General features: G+C 39.5%; 1 protein-coding gene across 1 annotated transcript; it reads right to left on the reverse strand.

The window, feature by feature from the left end:
* Positions 1-294: 294 nt before the first annotated feature.
* On the reverse strand, positions 295-22,989 carry pgbd5 (piggyBac transposable element derived 5). Its single transcript, XM_053332911.1, has 7 exons — positions 22,330-22,989; positions 16,993-17,423; positions 12,556-12,690; positions 8,822-9,002; positions 6,794-6,991; positions 2,699-2,804; positions 295-1,993 (listed from the first exon to the last, which is right to left on the reverse strand). The coding sequence occupies exons 1-7, from the start codon at positions 22,715-22,717 to the stop codon at positions 1,798-1,800; spliced, it is 1,635 nt and encodes a 544-aa protein (XP_053188886.1). The 5' UTR covers positions 22,718-22,989; the 3' UTR covers positions 295-1,797.
* Positions 22,990-23,662: the final 673 nt, after the last annotated feature.

Genomic DNA, 23,662 nt, shown 5'->3' on the forward strand with positions numbered 1-23,662 from the left:
CACACGTCCACTGGCCCGGCTGAGAGACAGCAGGTCTGTTACTCCGCAAGAAAAATGCTGCTATTAATAGCCCAAAATGTATCTGTGCTTCCATCTCTGAGGAAGAAGATGTTAGTTGACTAATTGTTGATTCTGAATATGAATACTAAGTCTGAATATTAACACTCCAGTTAGTTAATTTAATGTCATTTTTGTAAAATAGGGTGAAATGTCTTTAGGTTTTTTAAAAAGACAAAAACGTCCAAATTTCCTTATTTCAATTTCCTTGTTTGTTTGGTCTACAGTGATAGTAAACATTTAAATAGATAGTAAATATTTTTGTATTGCGTACTGTTTATTAGGACATTTCAAGACGTCATCTTGGGTTTTTCATTATTTTCTGACATTTTATAGACTGACCAAGTTGATTAATTCCAGAACAGGTCAATTAATAAAGAAAATATTAATTAGTTGCAGCCCTAAATTTCACAGTTGTTTCATGTCAGACTTCTGGAGTTCCTGATGAGATGTGGGCACCAGTTTGAGAGCAAAGTGTGAGAATGAAGGTCATTGCACATCTGACAGCTCCAATGTCTTGTAACCACATTAAGATTTGTTGCATCATTTGGTTTTCTGGGACATTTTATAAGCCACCAATGGCTTAGTTTTTACTTCCTGGATCCAAATCTTGCTAAGCAATATTATCTAAACTTCTGTCCATTGGCCAAGATTGTACTTGTTGCCTAGCAACACTGTCTTACTATACATTCAATCAAGGTTTTTGAACGTTTTCCCTGCAAAGCCAAAGTATAGTCAACTGCACAAGTGATGAAAGAGATGAATATTAGGAGTTTATCTGCTTATAAAAGAGTTGTTGGTGCAAAAGTTGGCTGCAGATTTAATGGCATTTTTTGTTATTGTCTATTAACAAATCTGTCACCAAGTCCTTTTTTGTTCTTTTTTTGAGTTGGTGGCACGCTGCTGCTTGTGGCTTTAGATCACCTGACAGTCTTCCTCTAGCAAGTACAGTATGCAGCAACACAACAACACATCTGGGTCACAATAGCCTTACATTTACATCCTCAGCCTCAAAGTTGCGCAGAAAAGCAGTTCCACTTGCTAAATACATACACACAAACGGAAATTTTCAAAACCCACCTGGAGCAGAATTCATCTTTACAAGAGAACATCACAATCCAGATTCTTTATGCATGCAGCGTGTGAACACACCATAGTCCTGGTTTACTAAGCTTTTGTTACAGGGTCACAAGTGTTTTTGCAGAGTGTAAATATTGAGCTACAAGTAGCTTTTTTGTCTGATGAGTACACGATTGAACACTCAAATATGAGATTCAGGCTCATATCAATGATTTAACTCTTTGATAAGAGTTCAAACTTGAAGCTGACATCATTTAGGAGTGACATATTCATTGTTTCATTGTTGCTGCCTTCATCTCTGCATTTGAAATGGCTCCTGCTGACAAATCCTTAGTAAATCTGTGTTAAAAGTTGCAGTTGAGTCATGTAAACTGTCCCATGGCTCATAATTCTCTATTTTGTAGTGCAGTCATGTGTTAATGAATATTTACAGTACCACAAAAAACAACTAGAGGGAGAAAGACATAGGCTTGGCACTGCTTCAGTATTATCACATAGACACAGACTGCAGAGTCTGCACAACCGTAATGAAGAGTGAGAAAATGTGTGTGTATGTGTGTGTGACGATTGTGTTTGTGTGTGTGTGTGATTGCATGTGTGTTTGTGTGTATGTGTTGTGCACTCCTGCTGTCCTCCTCCTCATCCTTCCCCTCCTCTTCCTCACTGTGTGGGGGAACAGTCGTCTAAATCCAGCAGCTCTCTAACCAGTCTCTCTCCAAACTGCGCCCGGCTGTAGCGTTTGACTGTGTAGGCGTCAGACATCTTGTAGAGGATGTATGCGTTGTTGATGGCGATGCTGATGCTCAACCAGAACACCTGCTGCCAGGTCTTATTGGGCTTATGGAAGATAAAGTACCTGTAGGAGAAAAATAGACTTTCACTCCAAGTTTTCTATTTTAGCTATTTCAACTTTGGTGAGTCAATAAATAAAACAGAAAATAAAAAATAAAAGTTTTATGAGCAGCACTGTTGCCTTTATTTCCCAAGACTCTGGTGACCTGACTAAGGGTGAATAAAACTGGAGCACATCTAGTCAGGTACAGCATGAGTAACTTTAAGTAGTGAACGTAGCTCAAACAGAGAGTTCATTAAGTCATCAAATTGACACATTTCTGTTAAACAGGAATGTTTAATTTATTTGCTCAAATAAATGTAAAGTTTGCTAAAATATACTGAAATTTGCTGCTATACTGTACATAAAATGTATATAAAGTTTCTTCTGTCTTTTTCAGTCTTTAATAACTTGGACTAAATATTCACCACTAGGTTCAGACCAAAGGAACTAAAACTAGGATAAAATCAAATATAACTTTACTTATGTGTTGTAACTTTCAACATTAACTAACATTAAATCTGAAGTTTCCTAGTATTAGGTGACATAATAATTAATTTAAACGCATTTTGTTCCTCAGAAATTCAACTTTTCACTAGTAAGAGAATAAATGTCATATTTTGTATTTCAAATCTGACATGTGACTGATTCAGGATTCACCATGAACCCAAATCAAGACAGCTAATTAAACATTATGTCTTAATCCCTTGAGTGTGTTTTTGTACATACTTGCTGTACTTGTCGTCATATTTGCAGATGTAGCTGAGGTGAGCCGCAAACGCCTCGACAGCCAGAGGACATGGAATCTCTCCACTTTTTCTCTTAATGATCATACCTGCCAAAACAAACACAAACCACACACTGTGAGTGTAGTTTCCACTGAAGAGACTCATTTTCTCTATTCTCAGTGGTCACCTGGCCATGGCAGAGAAGAAGTACCACATTATTACTTGTGTCTTTAGCTGCTCTCTTTGTGGTTTTGTCGCTGGAGGGCTGCTATGTTTAATGGACCTTTTTCATGATGACACACATTTTGATTTGTCACAGTAAGGAAACACACAGGTGTAACTAATAATTTTAATGATGGCTCTGTTCCATTTAAATCCCAGTGAGCCATGATAGTATGCCAGCATCCACTATACCAGGACCCTGTAAATGGCACACATAAATGGAATAATGCTGTTATTAATGTTATTAGTTACAAGACAGTGCAACTAATAACATTTCCTGATTAGTTTAATGCTCAATTTTTGGATTGTCAATGGTCTTTGCCTCAGATTTCCAATCTGGAATTACACAGCACTTCAAATGTCTCCATAACTATCTACTAAAATCAGCTTCTGAATACATTTTGGATGAGAAATACTCCAAGCAGTTTCAGAATCAGGCTTTATTTTGCATTTGCAACACCTACTTTAAGTAGTTGTGGATGTGATTAAGACTTGTGCTGTGATGTAAACACGCTTACTGATTGGCCTGTGTGTAACCAGGCTCAATTGATTCTTGAGTCTTATGGTTAAATATAAACTTGTGAGATGTAATCAAGGCTGAGCACAGCTCTATTTCTAATCATGCAATTATGTAAGGGATACAAATTAAATAAAAACATTGCCATGGCACAGTAGCTGCTGGTATACTACCATGTTGTTTACAGTATAGTATAGTATAGTATAGTATAGTATAGTATAGTATATTTCTACATTACCATTGAGGAAGTGCAGAATACAATGTACAATAATGGACATAACTAGATGAGTGAATTTCTAACATCTCTCCAACCAAGGCTGCATGCATTCATCAGCTAATCCACAAGTGAGGGCCTTTTATATACCTGCAAACTCTGAAAGCTTTAAATGACCACTTTAAGGTGCAATATAGAGTCTCCTCATGCATTTCAGGCAGTGTTTGTAATTAAAGGCCACAGGGAATTTCAAGTCTATTGTTTTACTACTGTTGCTGCTACTGGGAACGTACAGCTGAATCCAGGGCCAGACACATTACAAAATACACCTTCCCCCCTGAAGAGACTAGGAGTTGTGTATGTTAGAAGTCTCCTCCCTAAAATGGACATGCTAAGATTATGGATTGATACAACAGATATGGACATTATGGTCTTATCAGAAACTTGGTTAAAATCAACTATATCAGATCATTTGATCAACATTCAGAAAAGAGAGATAGAGTTATGGGTTAAATCTAAATTTTGGAGCTCAATGACATTGCCAATAAGTAAAGCCAAGAATTTAAACTATGATCTGTGAAAGTGAACCAACCATCTGCCATAAAAGAAACTATTTCCTCTCCCTCTGATGTCTTAGTCAACCTTAAAGTCCGTGTAAAGTAAGAATAAATATGTGTTCTAAGTTTGACATACCACAGAAAAGTGTGTTGTTAACCACCCTGCCAAATTTAAATGATTAAAAAAAAATCGTCAAATATATGAAATTAGGCTTCAAAGTTGTGTAAAACTCTGCCCTACCTTAGTGTCACCTGTCAATCAAAGTCACCACCTCTACCCGAAACATGGACGCTACGTTTGAGAGCTTTCTGCTGCTAACTCAGCGGCTAGCCCGGCGGCTAACTCAGCTAACTGGCTAACTGTAGACTGTAGTAGTAGTAGTGTGTGCTGAATGTATTTATACCTCTACAGCTGCAGGGGCAGGTTTATGCTAATCACCACTGCGTGATTTTCACCCGCCCACTAAATCCTGAACACAGAAATCTTGAAACACAGTTTGTGAAGCCTAGCTCCACAATTCAAATCTAAATGGTTGAAATGCTTTTTACACATTTTTAGAAATACATTTATGACCTATTTAATGTGTTTAGAAGAAAATGTCTGAATTCACTTTACACGGCCTTTAATGACTCTGAATTGATTCTCCTGGGCGATCTTAACTGTGAGTGACTGTCTCCTGCTTCTGATATTAAAGACCTATTTGATTCTCTAAACCTAACACAACATACTGGCACTCCTGCTAGAATCAGAGAGATCAGAGCAAATCTACACTGTTGGACATTCTTCTTGGAAACATGCCACGTAAATACACATCAACTGCTGTATTTTGTAATGATGTCAGTGATCACTCTGCTATCGTTTGTATAAGAGACTCAAAACTACCCAAACACAAAACTTCATGGTTTTTAAAAGATGTGTTAAATGTTTAGATATATAGATGTTTATGAATACTTTCACAATGCTTCCACAGCAGTTTGTAAAAAGCATGCTCCTTTAAAGACATTTAGGATTAGTGGTAGGAATAATCCACAGTTGGCTCTTACAATCCAATGATGTTGAGAAAGAAATGTTTTGTGGGTCAAAGCTCAATATAAATTCTGCTGCTTTCAGAACTTTAAGAAATGCACAAGCATGACCAGAAAATCTAAATCAGATTACTATCTGAAAACTGTGTCAGAAAATCTCAATAATCCCTCTAAATGTTTATGAGGCAGCTGGATTTGCAAGAGAATCACACGAGAATCCATCTAGTCAGGCTTCAAGTTATAAGTTTGTGGTTCAGACCAGTCAGCATCCTGTGAGGATTCACACGTGAACTTGCAAATCCAGCTGCCTCACGAGGCCAGGCAGTGCCTGCCCTTTTCCAAACAGTTTACAAAGACAACTTCTCAGATGGTTCTGGGTAACAAACCAGCTGGCACGTCAGGTTAACTGTATTTTAGAAGCAAATGAAATCACCGTCCTGTTCCAGCTCTTCTTCAGGTCTCCCTGAACATATTTTCACAAACTTGATTGAAATTAAGGACAAAAATGATATAGTTGGTCTCTTTAATAAACCTTTTGTATTAGCTGGCTGGAGTGAAAATCAGGTAATTGCTTTAACTTCAGCAATGTGACACCTCTAGCTAGTTCACGAGAAGCTTCTTTTGCTTTTAGACCCATTTCAAAACAAGAAATCTGTTCTTAAAGCTACTGATCCAAAAATATCCATGGGCCATACAACCTAAACCCCTTCCTATTAAAGGCTGCAGCTGATATTGCTGCTATGCATATAGTGTACATCCTTAACTGCAGTCTACAGACAAATTCAATCCCAAAACTATGGAAGGCAGCATGTGTGATTCTGTTTTTAAAGGGTGGAGATCCTTTACATCTTAATAATTATACCTAATTAATCTCATCTATTGTCTGATGAGGATTTAGCCTGTGGGGACAACAGTCAATATTTCCAGAAGGGTTTACCTACAGTCTTACAGACCTACAAGACAAACTCACTGGCTGAATTAGTAGACTGATCATCACTCTAAGCAGGCAACTTCATTTGTATATTTTTGTGTATGAGGCCATGCATGAGGAAAAAGCTTTCTCCTACTTTGCTCCCTGTACTTATAATAATCTATATTAGTATTCAACATTTTAATAATCTAGTCCCTTTGGCAAAAATTTAAAGCCATGTTAAAAGTCAGTCTTTTTTATTCCTACTCTAACTTTGCTGTCTTGGCCAGGTCTCCTTCAGAAAATCTCTAGGGACTACTTGGATAAATAAAGGTTAAATTAAATAAATAGAAACAAACAAACACTACAGACCTTCAACTGGGTTTAAACCTGAAACAAAACTGTTAAACTGAGAATGGATTATGCTGTAAGAGGAAATGGATTATCGTGGATTAGAAGCTCTCACTGATTTTTCCCTGACATGAATGCTTAACAACCTGATGGTAACTACTATCCAGACTGTGGCTAATCTTTTTTTCACTAAAAATCACTGATTTCTGAGATTTCAAATTTCAGACAGTTATGCAATTCTGGTTTCAGTCAAAATGTTTCTATTACGTAAATTCAGGTTGCATCAGAGCATCGTGTACCTTGTTTTGTTGGGGGGTAAGCATTGGTCAGGAACCTGAAGTGTCCCTTGTTGTACCAGCTGATCAGTGACATGCTGCCCTTCATCATCACTCGTGATTGACCACGCTGCGCCGGTGTGGAGCCGCAGACCAGCATGTTCTGGGGTAATCCTGTACAGTCGCTCTTCCTGGTGCTCAGCAGACCACAGCAGAAGATATCTGCAAAGGGACAAAGGACAAAGACGTATATTTTGCTTTTCATTCATTCTGGTTTGAACTAAAACTTACAGAACAAACTAATGGAGACTTTTATGTCTTTTCTTCTTATTCATATCTTTCCACCCTTTTCATTTCTTTATTTCTTAAATGGATGAGCAGAAGTGAAACTTTTGGCTGGCTGACTGGCTGCTGATTTATTAATGTTCTCAATTTTGAGAAGGATTTCTCTGTGTGTAGAGCATGTGTGTGTGTGTGTCTGTGTGTGTGTGTGTGCAGTGCAGGGTAATTAACTCAGCTAATTAATCCGGCATGATAAATTTGAAAGAAAAATGTCGGACAATGCCTTCACGAGCACAGAGTTTTTCTTGGCTGAATGCCTCATGGTAGCTTTACCCAATTAGGATGACAAAATATTGATTCTATCTCCGGCCTTGTTTTTCTTTTCTTGCCGTTCTGCAGCTCTGCCCGACTCAGTTTAAAATTGCCCTTCTGTTATTGTTTAGTGAACGAGCGCTTGTGATAAGAGGAATGTAGAAACTTTTTTTTCCAAGTTGTGCTGATGGTATCATCAAAGGAGCCCAATCTGTTAAACTGACTATTTCTTCTCTGCTTTCACTGATTCACTCGTTCTCTAACGATATCTTGTTTGATATGGTAACATTGTCCCACATCTGCCGTTATTACAAAAAAAGGAAAGAGGTCACTGAGGAGAATTCAAATGTGACCCACCCTATCACAATAGGACAATGCTTTCATAACTAGAAGATTGCTTTGGCATAACGAGCATGAAAATCAAAGAGTATATATGAATATCATGATTTCCTCAAAAATATCAGATATGCAGAAAGAGCTATAGTTCTAAGTTATTCATTCCTAGTGGCTGGATGTTAAATGGTGTTTCTGAGCAAATGCCCACTTGACACTCATTGATTTTTTTGAGCCGTGACCTGGCTAAACACTCCCTACAGGATCTCTCATGATTTATTGTAACAATAAACAGTCTATTGTAGTGCATCCCGGGGCTGTTATGGTCGATGTTGGTTGGTAAGCAAAAAACACATCCATTTAGTCTGAGAGTCAGTTCTAAAATGTGTTTTCTTACACAAGAAAAAAAGGGGGTGTCATTATTCTTCTTTCCAGTCCAGTTTCTCCTTTTTTAAAGAAATATTTGGACACAGAATGACGCATGGTTTGTGTTAGTGTAAACTTTGTTACACTTTATCCTTCAGCTTCCTTGAAACACATTGATGTATACTGGGATGAGATGGCACACTAGTAGCAAATGTGTTTTACTAAAAGACTAAATGACTGCTTAATGTTCTATTTCTTTAAGATTTTATATTTAATTTGAAAAAATCCAACTTTAAAACGGAGAAAGGTAGAAGTTACTACATAAACACACATATATTAGCAAAGTCTACCTGCATATACAATAAGTAAAGTTTATTGCAGAGGCATGCTTGTGCTTTAGTGTATTTACATGCAGTTATATTTCACTTCATTTGTATGGACAGATGAAGTGCCGCACAATGAAGTGCTGTGGAGTCTCATTTAAAAGTGAAATGCAACAGATCACAGTCTTCATCTGTGCTATTTAGCCTGTGGATGGTATCATCACACCATAATTGAAATAAATAAACAAACAAAAATTGACAAGAGTGGTGGGAGGGGTGAGATGAGGAGAGAGATTACAAGCAGTAACACAAAAGCAGAGAGAAGAGGAAGGAGGGAGAAGCAGGAGAGACATGATGAAACACAAACAAGAGGAAGAAAAGGTGTTTTTCTTGGATACAAATATACAATATGTGCTGCCGCAGCTTGCTTGTGTACCTTGTTTGCTGAACTCGGTGAAGAGGCTGAGGCTGGTGATGGACGGCCCGGTGAAGATGATGGTGTTCCTGCCAGAGATGTTCTGGCAGAGCTGCTTGGCCACAAGGCTGTGTAGCTGTGGCTTGTTCTTCAGGGTGGCCAGACCGTCAGTACCCTGGCCGTCCTTCAAATGGACTGAGATCTGCAGAGTTGAGGGGGAAAGAGACAGGACATGTAGATAAAATGAATGGAAAACAGGCAATTTTTGCTTCAATTTATATGAAAAGTTATATGCTTTTTACATGACCTCCAATTTAGAAAATCCTAAAAGCCGTAGAGAATACAAAGTTCATTATGCAGAAAATAGTTTGTCCAGAGGAGGTAAAAGAAGAACCGGAGTGGGTTGGCTGCTGGGTTTTCATGATGGATTAATCTGCTGAATATTTCTTTGACTAATCATTAGAGATATATAAAATGGTAAATAAATGTGAAAAAGTGCCATTTACCATTTCTTAGAGCTTGCAATGATGCCTTCAATTTGCTTGTCAGTAATCTTAACATATTTGATTGACTTTTATACGTGTTGAAAAAAACCCAGCAAATTCTCACATTTGAGAAGCTGGAACCAGAGATTTTCTTGTATATTTGCTTAAGGACTGGACCAATTAATAATATATCAATATAGCTGCTGATTAATCCTCTGTCGTTTGACTAATTGCTAAATCCACTTATTGTTGCAGCTCTACTGTATGAGATGGCATAAATGTCAATATGCCAATTACATGGTAAAACATCTGCTGCGTAAAGACAACATTTTGGTCTGATGTAAAATGATGATGAAAGATGAACTTTTTTTCTGATCAGTTGCTGTTGAGATATGCGGCTCTGGATAAAGACAGGCTGACCTGGTTCTTCTCTCAGCTCAACACACTCAAATATTCCAAATAAATATAAAGAAGAGCTCGGTTGGCAAAGAAATCCATTACCAAATACACACAAACATGCACAATTTATTAAAGTCCAGTATCCCTCTTGCACTAACCTTTCTGTTGTTGTTCACGAACTGAGCAGCATTAGCTTGATTAACCCACAACTACGTCAGGCCTGTGGCTATTACACTAAGTGGTTAGTCCATGCGTCTGTGTATCCGTGTGTGTGTTGCCTTGGCTAATGGATTCGCATTGATTCACTCCATTAACTCGTTTTATTTCTTAGATTTTTTTTCTTCCTCTTGACACAACTCATTGAGAGAGAGAAGATCTCAGTGCAGACACACATCAGCGCACGATGGACTGGTAAAGACTGAGTGACAAATAGCCACTGTCAGTGTGAATGTTAATGCTTATTTGTTTGAATGAGTTAATGGAATATGGCTTTCAATGATAGAGTCTGTGATATTTCTTGTTTTACAAAGGAGGTTTTGGATTAAAAGCAAAGCATCCTAACTAGTTTATAATTTAACTAACTGATAAATTATTATACTAGTCTGTTTTTCTATTTGATATGAAAGACTTAGAACTACTAGAAGGAAAACAGGCAAATTCTGATTACAATTCTGATGGCTCCTCTTCTCACTAATGTAATTCTGGACTACATCCAGGCTAAAGATGGAAACGCTCCTCCTGCAGTCCTGTGCTTAAGATCTATCTATTTATGAACTCTGTCCAGTGAAAAGCCCTTTACAATGTTCTTTACAGTGTTGTTGTATTGTTGCATCGCTGTACTGTATTTCTCCAGAAGCCTGTTTGTCCTTGGGCTGCACAGTGACAAAAGCTGAGAAATTGCTAAAATGCTTTACTGACCTCCTTTCTTTAGTTTGTTTCTGGTTTCGTGCCAGTTATATACACTGTTACCAGCTGGGTGGCATAAGAGTAACTGTGGTGAGTCTTTAAACCTGTGGTCAGTTAGATTCTGTGAAGCCTGTCAGTTGTTCAGCTACCTGTGACAGTGATATGTGTGAGATACAGGTAGTGTATCGCACCAGAGAGGAAATGGGTTTGCTGAGTCTCAGCAGGGAGGCTCAATCAGAGCTAACAGCAATTGATTATATTGCTTTAACGTTGGTTACAGCCCACAGCAGCCCATGCAACCAATACATTGTCAACAAAACCTGGCAACACTACAATACACAATATCTTCGTGCTCTTGTACCTCTGATTGTGTGGAGACCAATTTAAGTAAAAGAAAGTGGACATTTTTTAACACATGAAGGCATTTTAGGCTTTCTTCACTTCTTCAAAGGGCTGTTTGAAGGCTAAAACTTTATTTTAGGGTTATGGTTAAAATAGGGTTTAAGTTAAGTTTGGGGGAAGACAAGGGCTTAGACATGTCATTGTAATGACTGACGGGTCGTAATAAACACATGTTCACTTTGTGCTTTAACCATTTTCCATCAAAGGAATAGTCCATATGAAAACAGTGATGTGTCAGGAGTAACAGGGACATTGTTTTTGGAAGACATGCTAGTGTTGAAATTTTTATGCAGTTATGTTTAGTGAGAAACTCAAATGAAATGATGTTCCCTTCACATACAAATCTCAGAGAAAGATATTTGAAAACCTGGACAAATTAAACTGAAATGGTAAATTGACTGCATTCATATAGCACCTTTCTAGATTTCCAACCACACAGTGCTTTAAACTACATGCAAACATTCACCCATTCACATTCACACACTGATGAACCAGCCTATGGGAGTAATTTGGGGTTCAGTATCTTGCCTAAGGACTCTTCTGATGCAATTCTGATGCTGGTTACTACAATATGGACTAGAGGAGCTGGAGATCGAACCACAGATCTACCAATTAATGGACGACCCGCTCTCCCTCTGAGCCACAACCAGTCCAGATACCACTGAAGGTAAGTGTATTATGTCTTTTTAAATATACCATTGTGCACATTTTTGTGTGTGCCCACATGTGTGTGGGTGGCTGGATGGAAGACCAGCACAATATCTATTTTCTGATTAAAAAAACATGTTAACAACCTGCATGCTGGAGCAAATTTCATGCCATCGCTTACAGTTTTGCCATCCTGTAGCAAAAATTCTGTCAAGTTTAGAGGTTTTCTCAGGCACCAATTTAAGAATACAAAATACATACTGCAGCCTCTTACAGTTTTGGAGTTGTTTTTTTTTCTCTGTAATGACCTCGATAATGGTGAGGGTTAGCCAGGTCTGACAGTCCTGCAGTGTTGGGCCTGAGTCAAACAGTGGTGTTATATAAGTAAGTGGCGTAGGAGTGGAAGGTTATGTTAAGGGCAAGGTTGTTAGTGAACAGAGCAGCTCTGTCTGCCTCAGATGTGACAGCACAGATCCCATCCTGACTCAGAAGCTGCTCCTCTCTGAAACAGCATCAAAGGGAGATCCTGACATGCAATATTTCTGCCCAGAAGGTGTTTCAGTTTGATTGTTTCTTAAAATCTAACTTTTCTGCATGAAATATTCGCAATTAATTTATGAAAAGTGATTTTCTTCTCTGCTGTGTCGACACATAATTGGCTGAATACAAAATGATGCAACATTAACAACCTGAGAATAAGATTCGAAATAGGGTGAAGATCAAAGTCTCATGAGATTTTCTTGCATTTCTGAAGCAAAATATTAAACTACTGCTATAAAATTTGAAAGCAGCACATGAAAATAACCTCACAAGCAAAGTTAAGCTCCCATCTTTCTTTCATCTATTCACTCTTGCTGCTTTCTTTTATCTTTCTTTCTGTTCACAAGCTCCTACTTAGCTGAGTGTTGCTGCTACCTGACAGATGAATCCTGTGGAGGTGCACTGTCGGACCCAGAGACTGAACTTCCGTTTCTTCCTCTTCCTCAGTTCTCTTTCCGTACAGGTGGTGATGAAGATTGGGTCTTCGTCTATCAAGGGTTCATGAAGAACCTGCAATATACAGGCGAGGTTACTGTACATGTGAGTTTGTCAGAGCTGATTTTTATATAATAACAAGTACAAAATGTGTTACTGGAAATAAAGCTGACCTGAAAAAGCGAGGAATAAGAGGAAGGTTAGGTATGATGTAACATTACAGATATGGGTTACAGAGAGAAGGCAGCCAATCGAACATCCTCACAAGCTGTGTATGTGTTTGTGTGTGATATCATAGAGAGAGAAATACACTTATAAGCAGAAACACTCTGTACCTTTCAGAAAAATGCATTCTCTTATGTCAGCCTCACACCCTCCCCATTATCTCAGTAGATGTTTTGTCCTTCATGGATGCATTTCTATTATATCTCCTACAGATGTATTTGTTCTTTCTCTCTTTTCCAAAAACTAAGCTAGAAAAACCAAATGAACGAAGTGCATACTGTAATTTCATGTTCTGTTCTTGACTATTCTAACTGAAGACCAAACCCCTACACAAAATATAGACAGAATTAAAATATATATATATAAGAAACATAGATGGTATGAAATTGGAAAAAATAAATGCTTCTTTCATTTTTTCAACATCAGTGTGACTTTTGCCTGATACAGTGAAGCCAGGTGGGCCTTTGGGGTAAAAAGAGTCTACAGGCATTTGTGGCAAAGAGGTTATCGCAAACGTCGCAGGCTCTTCTGGCTGCAAACCCCAGAAATGGATTAAGACTTAAAATGGTAAAAAAAAAAGATATATGCACATAACACAGACTCACGGTTTCAAGTTATCTACATGCTTTTATGATTCTCTACCTTGAATATAAGCACTCGAGAAGATGTCACCTCAAACAAATAAACATTACTATGTAAATCGAAGTGGCTGCCTGCAGTTGTGGTGAGGATATCATCACAAAGGGCTGCATGTCGACAGCGTTACTATCAAACTGATGCAAGAGGTGCACTTAAAGTGGTGCCATTTCCCTCCTGTATATTTATCATTTCCTGCATGCTGCGTGATGTCTGCTCACCCATCAGATGAGATGAAGAGCATGAATTTCCCAGCTTAGTTCAATGAAGTAATAATGAAATAATTTTTTTTAAAAGCCTCACGTTCACAAATACAAACACACAAAAAAGAAGCATTAAGAGAAACACACAAAGCAAATACTTTCAAACTCTTAGACAATTACACTGGCATGATAAACCTCAAACCTGAGGTTTTCAAGAGATGCTTTCAACCACATAACAAATATTTGCATTTCAAATTTCTCTCAGTTCTTCTTTCCTCTGGTGTCTCCCCTGCCTCCTCCTCCTCCTCTCCCTCCTCCACCTCCTCCACCTCCATCATGAATTGACTGAAGCAGATATGAGCGCTGACCAACAGCTCTCTCTTGCTCTAGGACCAAGAGCAACAAGCTATTTCCCAGTCAAATTATGGAGTTATGGATCATACAAGCGCAAAAATTAATGAGGCTATCTAGCCTTTGGTTGGATGACATCACCCAAAACCACAATGGCCTTTTAAGAAATATCTCATCCTGTAGCTGCCACACATTGACAGAGTGAAAGCTACTGCAGCATGCTTCTTTGCATGTTGTGCAGGATAATTGACCAGATATCTTTTCCATTTTAAAAGCTGAAAAATACGTGGTTACATTATTTGTATGTGAACGCAAATTTAAAAAAAAGAAAATCCATCTATCCACTTCCTGCCTTGCTGTGGACACTCTATAAAGACTGCAACAAAATGCTCTCAAAAGATTTTACACTTGCAAATAAATACAAAGCAGTGTCAACAGATCGTCTCAGCGACTGCAAAACTGCCAGACTGACATTGAAAATGTGATGCATCACTGTCAGTAGAAGCTGAATTTAACCTGCTTATATTCAGCCCTGATATTATTCGCACATTAGCGCTGATATTCACACAGTATCATGTTGACTGATTCTCGGTGGCAGACAAATCCAGGTCACACACAGAGACTCATATTTCAATGTTTTGGGTTACTTTCCCTCCTTTTGTTCATCTCATTCAAATAGATATTCAAGTATTTTCCAATTAATTAATTCGCTGATAAACAAATTAAAGTTGACTATTTTGATAATTGAACTTGCCATTTATCATTACAGCCTCTCAGAAATGATAACATATATAATATATATATAATATAATTTGCTAGTTTTCTTTGTTTTCAGACTAAATATTATTGGGTTTAAGACTACTGGCTGCACAAAACAAGCAATATGAATATGTCACTGGAGGTTTTTGGTTTTGTGATTGCACTATTTTAAAAGATTTTCTGCACCAAAATTAAATATTTGAATAACTGATTGAGAAACTAATCAAAAGATGAATTGATTAGTTGTAGGCCTAACTCAGACTGGTACATCAGCTTCCTTCCTGCCTTCTTTCCCTTTTAGTCAGTTGTTATTGAATGGGTATTACTTTTGTGCTGTCTGTGGAGCAACAGTCTCAGTCTGTGCCACTCGCACTATCTGGGTCCACTCTCTGCCCCTGGCACAGAAATCTAACAGATAAAACAAAGTGGCCTAGATACACATGTACCCCATCACCACACACACACACACACACACACACACACACACACACACACACACACACACACACACACACACACACACACACACACACACACACACACACACACACACACACACACACACACACACACACGATTTGCCCTCGTTGTTTCACTTTAGTCATTTTTAGATTTAAGTAGATAAAGAGCTTTAGTGTGAAACTCTAGTTCAGCAAAGCACGAGGAAACAAGTTTGTCGACATTTACATATTATACTACTATAAAATTAAGTGATGTGATATAAATCTGAAGTTGTTGCTGTTACAAGCCTGCATTCCCAAATACATCAGAGCACCGACATTACATTTCACAATGGACCAAAGATGCAGTTATGGCACATGTACTGTAGAAACACCAAAAGCATTTTAATCAACTACTTCCCATAAATGAACCATTCATTTTTGAGAGTTAAATCACAGCTGCAGAATATGAACATGACAGCCTTAATGAAGTTGAACTAATTAAAACAGTTCAAATCTCAAATTGTATTATTTTGTTTGACTTTTATGTAAACAATTTCCCTGTGTCATTGCTCTTTTATAACCCTGGAGTGAAAACAAGTTGAACTGACAGTTATGAGCATATGGATATGGCTTTATTTGAGGTCTGCATATTGCAACAATCTTCTATTCTATTTTCATCAGGTTGAATAAACAGTAAATAGTGATTGCTACTGTCTCTCTTTGCTCAAGAAGACCAAATGTCTTTGTATTGTTTAGTAGGTTTTTTTGCCATCACTTACAGATAATACAGTCATCAAATTGAATAGGAGCATCACACTGATTTGATTTAAATAGACTTCAATCAGTTGTTTATTCACTGCTTCTTTCAAATCTGCTGCTCAGCTATTCATCTACAGAGAAAAAATTGTTGAATAAACTCCAGCCCACCCAAAATAGAGTAGCAAGGCTGTCGCTCCACTGCCCCAGTTGCATTAATGTAGATCTAATGCATACAGAGCAACTGAAAACAAGTTGCAGTGAGAAAGTCTTCTGTAGGGTAGGTCTATTAAAACTGAATGCTTTGCCCAAGTGATTGCTGTGCAGACTCTTTTCAGACTGGGACTCCTCTATGTGGGAATCAGTTGTTTGCCCTATACCTAAGAGAAAAAATGCTTTACATTTTTATTTTACAAAGTTAATTTATTAGTTACTATGTTGAAACTGTGTGTCTATAAAATGAATATACAGAAGTCAAATGCTTTTGAACTTCCTCAAACAGCAGTTACACTGCTAACCAGACAGCTAAGAATACATTACCACAAACACATCCAATATTGTGTTAAATATGTGGTCTTAAAGATTTTTAATAATTGTGTCAGTTTGTTCATAGACCACCTAGGAGTTGTTTCATACTTTACTTTTCCTGGTACATTTAAGACTCAATTCTATGTCAACTTGACCTGGTAATTGGAATGACATGTTATGATTTCTCTGAGTTCTGCACTGTTCTATTAATTATATGCATCAGCTATTTCATGCTTAATATTTTTCTTGATATGTTAAAACTGAACTGTATGTCCAATTAAAGATATAAAATTGATACAATGCATGCATTACATTCATGTCAATTGTGCTGAGAGTTTGCTGTGGTGTCAGCTTGTTTAAAACTGATGCTGCAGCTGTTGTATCAGTTTTGTCAAACCAGTGAATAGCGATGAATAAATGAATAAGACAGCACCCATAACAGTCTGCACGCATTATAAGAGAAATCTTGCACACACCTGTGTCTGTGAAGGTCTGAAGGTGCAGCTAAATGACTGCTGCAGTGAGTCCAGGAAGGGCTGGATCTTGTACAGGCCCTGGTTGCTTCCTTGTGACGGCCGGAAAGCCACGATGTGGAAGTATTTAAGGATCTTCTCGAAGCGTGCCTGGCTCATCTTCAAAGCGATGCTCCGGTTGCTGAAGAATCCTGAGCTCCAAATGCTGAGCACTGACTCACAGCGGTGCACACTGGTGGAGGTGACGAAGCCCAGGAATGCCTTCATCTCCTGGGCCGTGACGGGGCGCCAGCCCTCGTCCAAGCCGAAGCGCTCCTGGAACTTCTTGGCATACATGTTAGTCTGGGTGACCATGTTTTGGATGCAGTTGTCCGGGACAAAGAGCTGGAAGAAGTCTAGAGCTGTGGCGGTGGCCGGCATCTTCTGAGCAGGGCCTGGATGAAGATGGGGAGGAAAAAAGCTAAACATTATGATGGAGGGAAATAGACAGATTGACAGAAAGTGAGTCCCATATGGCCTTACTCACAGACACAACTGTCACTTAATACCATTTTTTTTTTCACTTTGGCACCAGGCCTTCATTTTGAGTGACGACTGAATAAAAGGTTTGTGTTTTGACACTGTAAGACAGGATGAACGCTGAATTAGTGGAGCTGTCACTGTCTGTGTGGGAAGCGTACATCTGTTGCTTTACGTAAGACATTGTTGATGAGAGGAACCAGTAACAGAGAGAACGTCACAACTTTAAGAACATACTACTTTCACATTTAATCTCTGCACTTCTTCATGAATCGGACACAGCAGCTTTTGGTGTGAATGTCAAAAGCCCAGGGCAGCAGTTACAAAGTTTACACAACATGACAGCCACCACACTGTGATGCTTGTCACAGCGAGGCATTTCCATGCTTGCGGAAAGTTCAGTGTCTTGTTGCTTTAGCGTTATGGCAGGCAATTAGCCAAAAATCGTGTTCTGATGGAGTGGAGTCAGACGTCAGCCGTGAATGAAAGCCATAGTTAGGAAAGCATCAGCTGATATAAAAATGTTTAAATGGGAAACTTTTATTTTTTAGCCAAATAATAGATGAACTTGTGGATTTGAAGATCTGTTAGTCTTCTTCTTCTTCACTTTGTCCTGTACAGTAGTTAACTGGCATTTACCTCCCATTTAAAGGCTCTCCCTCTCTAAATAGGTAGGTAGCATTGATGCCACACAGTCAGTACACAATGCAGTGACTGGACTGATGTGATCGCTCTTGTAAATTAGAGATTTTCTCTGTGGTTGTTGGGAAACGTGAGCAGGAATGTGAATGTCTAGCGGAACAACTTGAGGCTCAATTGAACAGCACAATCTCATTATCTGTGAGCAAGGTTTTCACTCTCTCTCTCTATATATTCCGTCTCTGCTCCTGAGTTGCTGGCTGCAACTAAAATAATGAAGGACTTTAGGCTCAGTCTTTTGATGTTAAATCAAAGATAACATGCACAACACTGGAACTTAGTTGGTGATCTGTCAAAGCAACATGTGGGCAGGGACATGACAGGAAGGAAAAAAAGACTGCGCAGCATTAACGCGCCCACACAGCTGATGCTTGTGGCCAAGGCAGCAAGAAGTGGCCAGCGTTTGCCTCAAAATCCACTCATTTGCATTCCTTGCGATTCCTTGCGTGACTTCCTTGGATAGAGCCACTCCTTCATAAAAACATCAGACGTCCAGATGGAAGGTCCAAAATGACCCACCTCAGCTCACCTCAGGAGTATGCCAAAAAATACAACCTGAGAAAGGACACACGCATTTATCCAGATAATGACACGGTTTCATCTACTGCTGAGCAAATATGCCGCTCATCCATTTTTTAAAAATACATCCCTGCCAGCTGATTTTCAGTCCAGCCTAGCCTATATCATTCTGCTAGAACTAAATCAACCATTTACATAACCGCAGGCTGTTAATATAATCTGATATTCGTCTACATGTAAGGGAGGCTTTAAAAAAAATTATTTCCCACATCACTCATTACCAAGATCCACCTGTGTTGCACATACAGACAGACATATAATCCTCCATGATTATCAGCTGTTGTTGTATTTCTATTGTCGAGGGACAAACATCTGCCTGTTTTTATAGCCGTGGATTTACTGTAAGAATGAGAGATTACTGTGTATTTGGAGTGGATAAACTCTAAGGATCTATGGCTGAAATTACAATCGCAATATGATTATGAATGATTTTCTGATGTCAGTATATAAATATATTAAGAATGCATATGAAATCTTATGTAGAATAAAAACATGAAATGACTCATATTGTTTGTTTTTAATGTCACTAATGTCATTAATGTTTAATGTTTAATATCAGTCCATTTTCTTTACAGTACTGGGCTGATTTAATATTTAATATTCTGTTGTAAAGATGATCATAATCTTTAATGGGTTTTTTTGCTAACTTGGTCCCAAAAGCCTGAAAAAGAAAGCAGGATGGATTGTTAACAGTAGCTAAATTAGCAGTGATTTACTGTATACATTTAGTTGTAGACATGGATGGTCTTTTGTTACTTTTGTAATATTGTTTGAAATTGTAAATGCTACATTCTGGATATGCCTTCTATGATTTTGTGGTGTCTTGTAAGCCAAACAAACCAAATAAAAACTTAAAAAATATATGCTCTGTTCTCGCTCATTTCTATCAGTACATTTTGAGGATGAGTAGGTTATGATTCATATATGGTTCACTTTGTGTGTTTCTGTGTGTTTTTCCAAAGAGCTCTGTGGTGGTAGAATGTGATATATTTGAGAGTTAGAGAAAGAGACGACATTGACAGTCAGAGATACAGGGTCAGATATGCAGATAAACTGACATATGGAGAGTAGCAGTAATCCGTCAGAGGCACTATGCAAAATAAATTAATAAATAGCTCTTTAATTCCTTTCAACGTCGCGATAAGGTGGTTATATAATCTGAGATGTGGCTATATGCTTCATAATCCTCGGCGTGGCCCTTTGCCAACCCCCCTTGCCTTACATGAGAAACAATCTCACGCTGACATGAAGATGACATATCACCTATAAAGCCGACCTTGAATAAACCACCTTTTTATGCAAGCCAAAAACCCAGCGTGGTTTCACAACTTCTGGTTCAAAAACCAAGAGGGAGTACAGTAACTGTCAACAAGCCCAAAACACAAACTGGTAGAAATCTTTGAGAGTTTGCATGACATGTTGACTCAATGCTTTCTGACGGTGGTTGATTATTTATGTAGAGGGTGCAGAGTCTCTGAGGAGTGAAGCTGTCATATCAACGCTTTGTCTGTGTCAGCACTGTCACAGCCAGACAGTCAGACACACAGACAGTGAAATGTGCTGGGAGACAGGCAGGTGACAAAGAGACAACCAGGCAGATGGACAGACAGACAGACAGATCCAGACACCTGAATACTGATCAAAATATCACTGACTATATTTCCACTGAGTCCACCACATGCAGACTTAGTGGAAACCTCATCTATCTTAAGCTACCACTGAATCTGTGGAGAAACATGTATATAAGACTCAGGATAAAGTCAGTCTTTAATGTTCAGGCCGATAAAATCAGAGTACGGTCTTGGCCACTTGAGGTCTGAAGTGTGATTATGTTCTCTGGCAGTCCTGTATCCTTCCAACCATCTCCTAATCATCCTAACTCTGATGCAGGATGGCTGGGCCACACCCACGCTGGCTGCGCTTGTGCAAACACACACTAGCTGTATTGTAACGAACACGCCAACCGGTGTGCCAGACTAGACACACACCTGCTGCTTCCTTAGTTAAAGTAAACAGAGTCAACACAGTCAAACAGAGCAGGACAAAGCGAGATGTGGAAGCGCAGAACATCCTGTAACCTTTTTTCTCTCCCCTCCCTACCCTAAATCAGCTCAGATTGGTTAAGCTTATTTTGAATAAGTGAAAGAGGTACCGCTCCATATTTTGTCTCTGTCTCACAAAGCAGGATTACACAAAGTTAGCTGGATAAGTGGACTGAGTAAAACCTGGAAAACATTCAAATCTGGAGCAAGAACAGAAGTAAACAGAGTTGTTCCAGTTTTTGTTTGGTGTCCTGTTTACTCAGTAATCCTTCACTGTGAGACAGGACTCTGCTGCCACAGATCTTAATTTAGGCACCATACAGCCTCTACAGTAGTTCAAAAAAATCATTAAAAACTCACATCTCATGATCTTCTTTTAAGTTCTTAAGCAGTACATTTAGCTAGCGGTATAAGAACAGTATATAGTCAACACAGTTTTCTTGGGTTTGTGCTTTTATTCAAACATGTATAGAAGGCTCCTGTGTGTGTGAGCAGACTGGGGCTTGGTCCATATCTGCTACAGCCATATGCTGGTTCACCTCCAAGGGTGCAACAGTGCAACATGCCACAGCAGACGCAGCGATACGGGAAGGCTTTCCCAAAAATTGCCTTGGCTTCAGCTGAAGAGACAAGAGAGGAGAACAGATCCAAATGAAGCCTGACAGAAGGAGAGAGGAGCAGCACTACCAAACCACCCCCCCCCCTCCTCCTCCTCCTCACCAGCTCCCTGGTGCATACTGTACTTACTGGTAGATAAATGGATAAAATTTGCTTGGAAGACAGTGCCAGCTTAGTACAAGTTGGCAAGCAGGGTGGTTTAAACACTGAGAGAACAATTTGTGGGATGACGGCTTTGGGCATTTATCATGTGAGAGAAAGAAAGACTGAAAGAGAAAGAGCAGTGTGGGTGATGTTTAACTGTCGCAATTCACACACACATATATTTTAACATAAAGTATGAGACTAAAATCATGATTTTGACTTTATGTCTCATGCCAATACAGTTCAGTTAATTAACTTGGTGCAGGAGTACAAAAGGCTACGAGTACGAGTGCATGTATTCTACATGCATTCACTAGGCTATATGTATTGTGTAGTGTGTGTGTGTGTGTGTGTGTGTGTGTGTGTGTGTGTGTGTATAGGAGACATCATGCTGTTTCTGTAAATTAAACAGCATGTCTCTGCATTACCCTGAAACATGAGCACACACACACACACACACACACACACACACACACACACACACACACACACACACACACACACACACACACACACACACACACACACAGGGAAACGCATGCACAGTCAAACAAACATCCAGTTGTACCACAGCAATAGCCTTTTGTGTTCTGGTGTGGCTCCGGATGGAGAGCCACAGTGATGGCCTGCCTGACCTGAAAACCATGAACATGAACTGCACTATTTCCTGTCTGTTTGCATCCAATCACCTCATCACACAAAAATGACCTTATTCATCCTGTCACGCATCACGTCTCACCGTATGTCTCTTTGTACGGCGGCACCGTGACATCCTGCAGGGTCTCCGTCCAGCCCTCCTCCTCCGCCTGGCTACGGGACAGAGAGCCCGGAGGACCGGCTCCGGTGCTGCCACCTCCAGCTCCCCCGCTGTGCCCACTCTCCTTATCGCCCCGCTTTTGTTGGTGATGTTGGTGGTGGTGGTGGAGGTGGTGATGATGGTGGTGCTCCTCCTCGCCTACCTCGGCTATGCAGTTGTCTGAGTCGGAGTCTCCGGAGGTGCTGTAGAAGGGATTGTCGCTGCTGTCATCCCCGGACTCCCCGAACACGTCGTCGGATATCTGCAAGCTCTCGTACCGGGAGCGGGCCGCTTCCAGGAGAGACAGCGCCTTCCGCCCGCACTCCGCCATCTCTCTCTGTGGTGGCGGTGATGATGCTGCAACTACCTTCTTTTTTCCTCCCTCTTTCTCACCCTTCCGCTACGGCTTCAGCGGCGTGCAAGTGGTCACGATCTTAGAGGAAGGAGGAGGTGTTTGCCTTTAACGTAGCGGCTACACCTTCCCCCCTATGTTAGATAGATGAATTATAATCTCCTCCTGCCCTCCAGGCTCGGGATGCGGAGCCCGGCGGTGAGCAGCGTGTGGATCCGGGGAGAGCTGTCCGCTTCAAGGGTACTGAAATATATCCGCCCCCTGCTCTGCCTACAGCGCTGCGCACTGGGCGAAAAAAGGATCAATAGTTATGGCACAGCATCCGGGTTGAGACCAGAGATTTCGCCACACTGGGAGCACGGAGAGAGTAGTGGCTGCTGCTGCATCACCTGACACCACAGCCCTGCCCTGCCATCCAATGAGATGCTTTTAATCATCCAAAATCAGAGGAACGGCTGATCGGTGAAATAAGTGTAAAAAAAATCAAAGTTAATAGCAATAGAAGGTTAATATTAGGATGAAACACACAATTTTTATGATAAAAGAAAACTGATGAAAATGAAATGTAGGATATCCTGATTACTCATAATAGGTATGAAGAGTAAGACTGCCAACAATACCTTTCCTGTCCAAAATAAAATAAAATAAAACAGAGCAGATGATCAACAGAAACCACAAATGTGGCGATCTAGGATAAACTGGTGGGCATTATGAAGTCTCCTGGCCCTGTTATTATTACCACAATATGTAGGCCTATTCATTGTTTTTTCAGAGAATGGAAAAACCTCTGAATCAGCATTTTACATGAAGTACGCTCCTCACAGTGTTGCTGGGGCTATTAATTTGACATTTTAAAAGACCAAATCTAAAAATGATTTATGAAATATACAATGGAAAGATTAGCCTAACATGTTCTATAATAAT

This window comes from Scomber japonicus, chromosome 14, assembly GCF_027409825.1.
Source record: "Scomber japonicus isolate fScoJap1 chromosome 14, fScoJap1.pri, whole genome shotgun sequence".
NCBI classification, from domain to species: domain Eukaryota; kingdom Metazoa; phylum Chordata; class Actinopteri; order Scombriformes; family Scombridae; genus Scomber; species Scomber japonicus.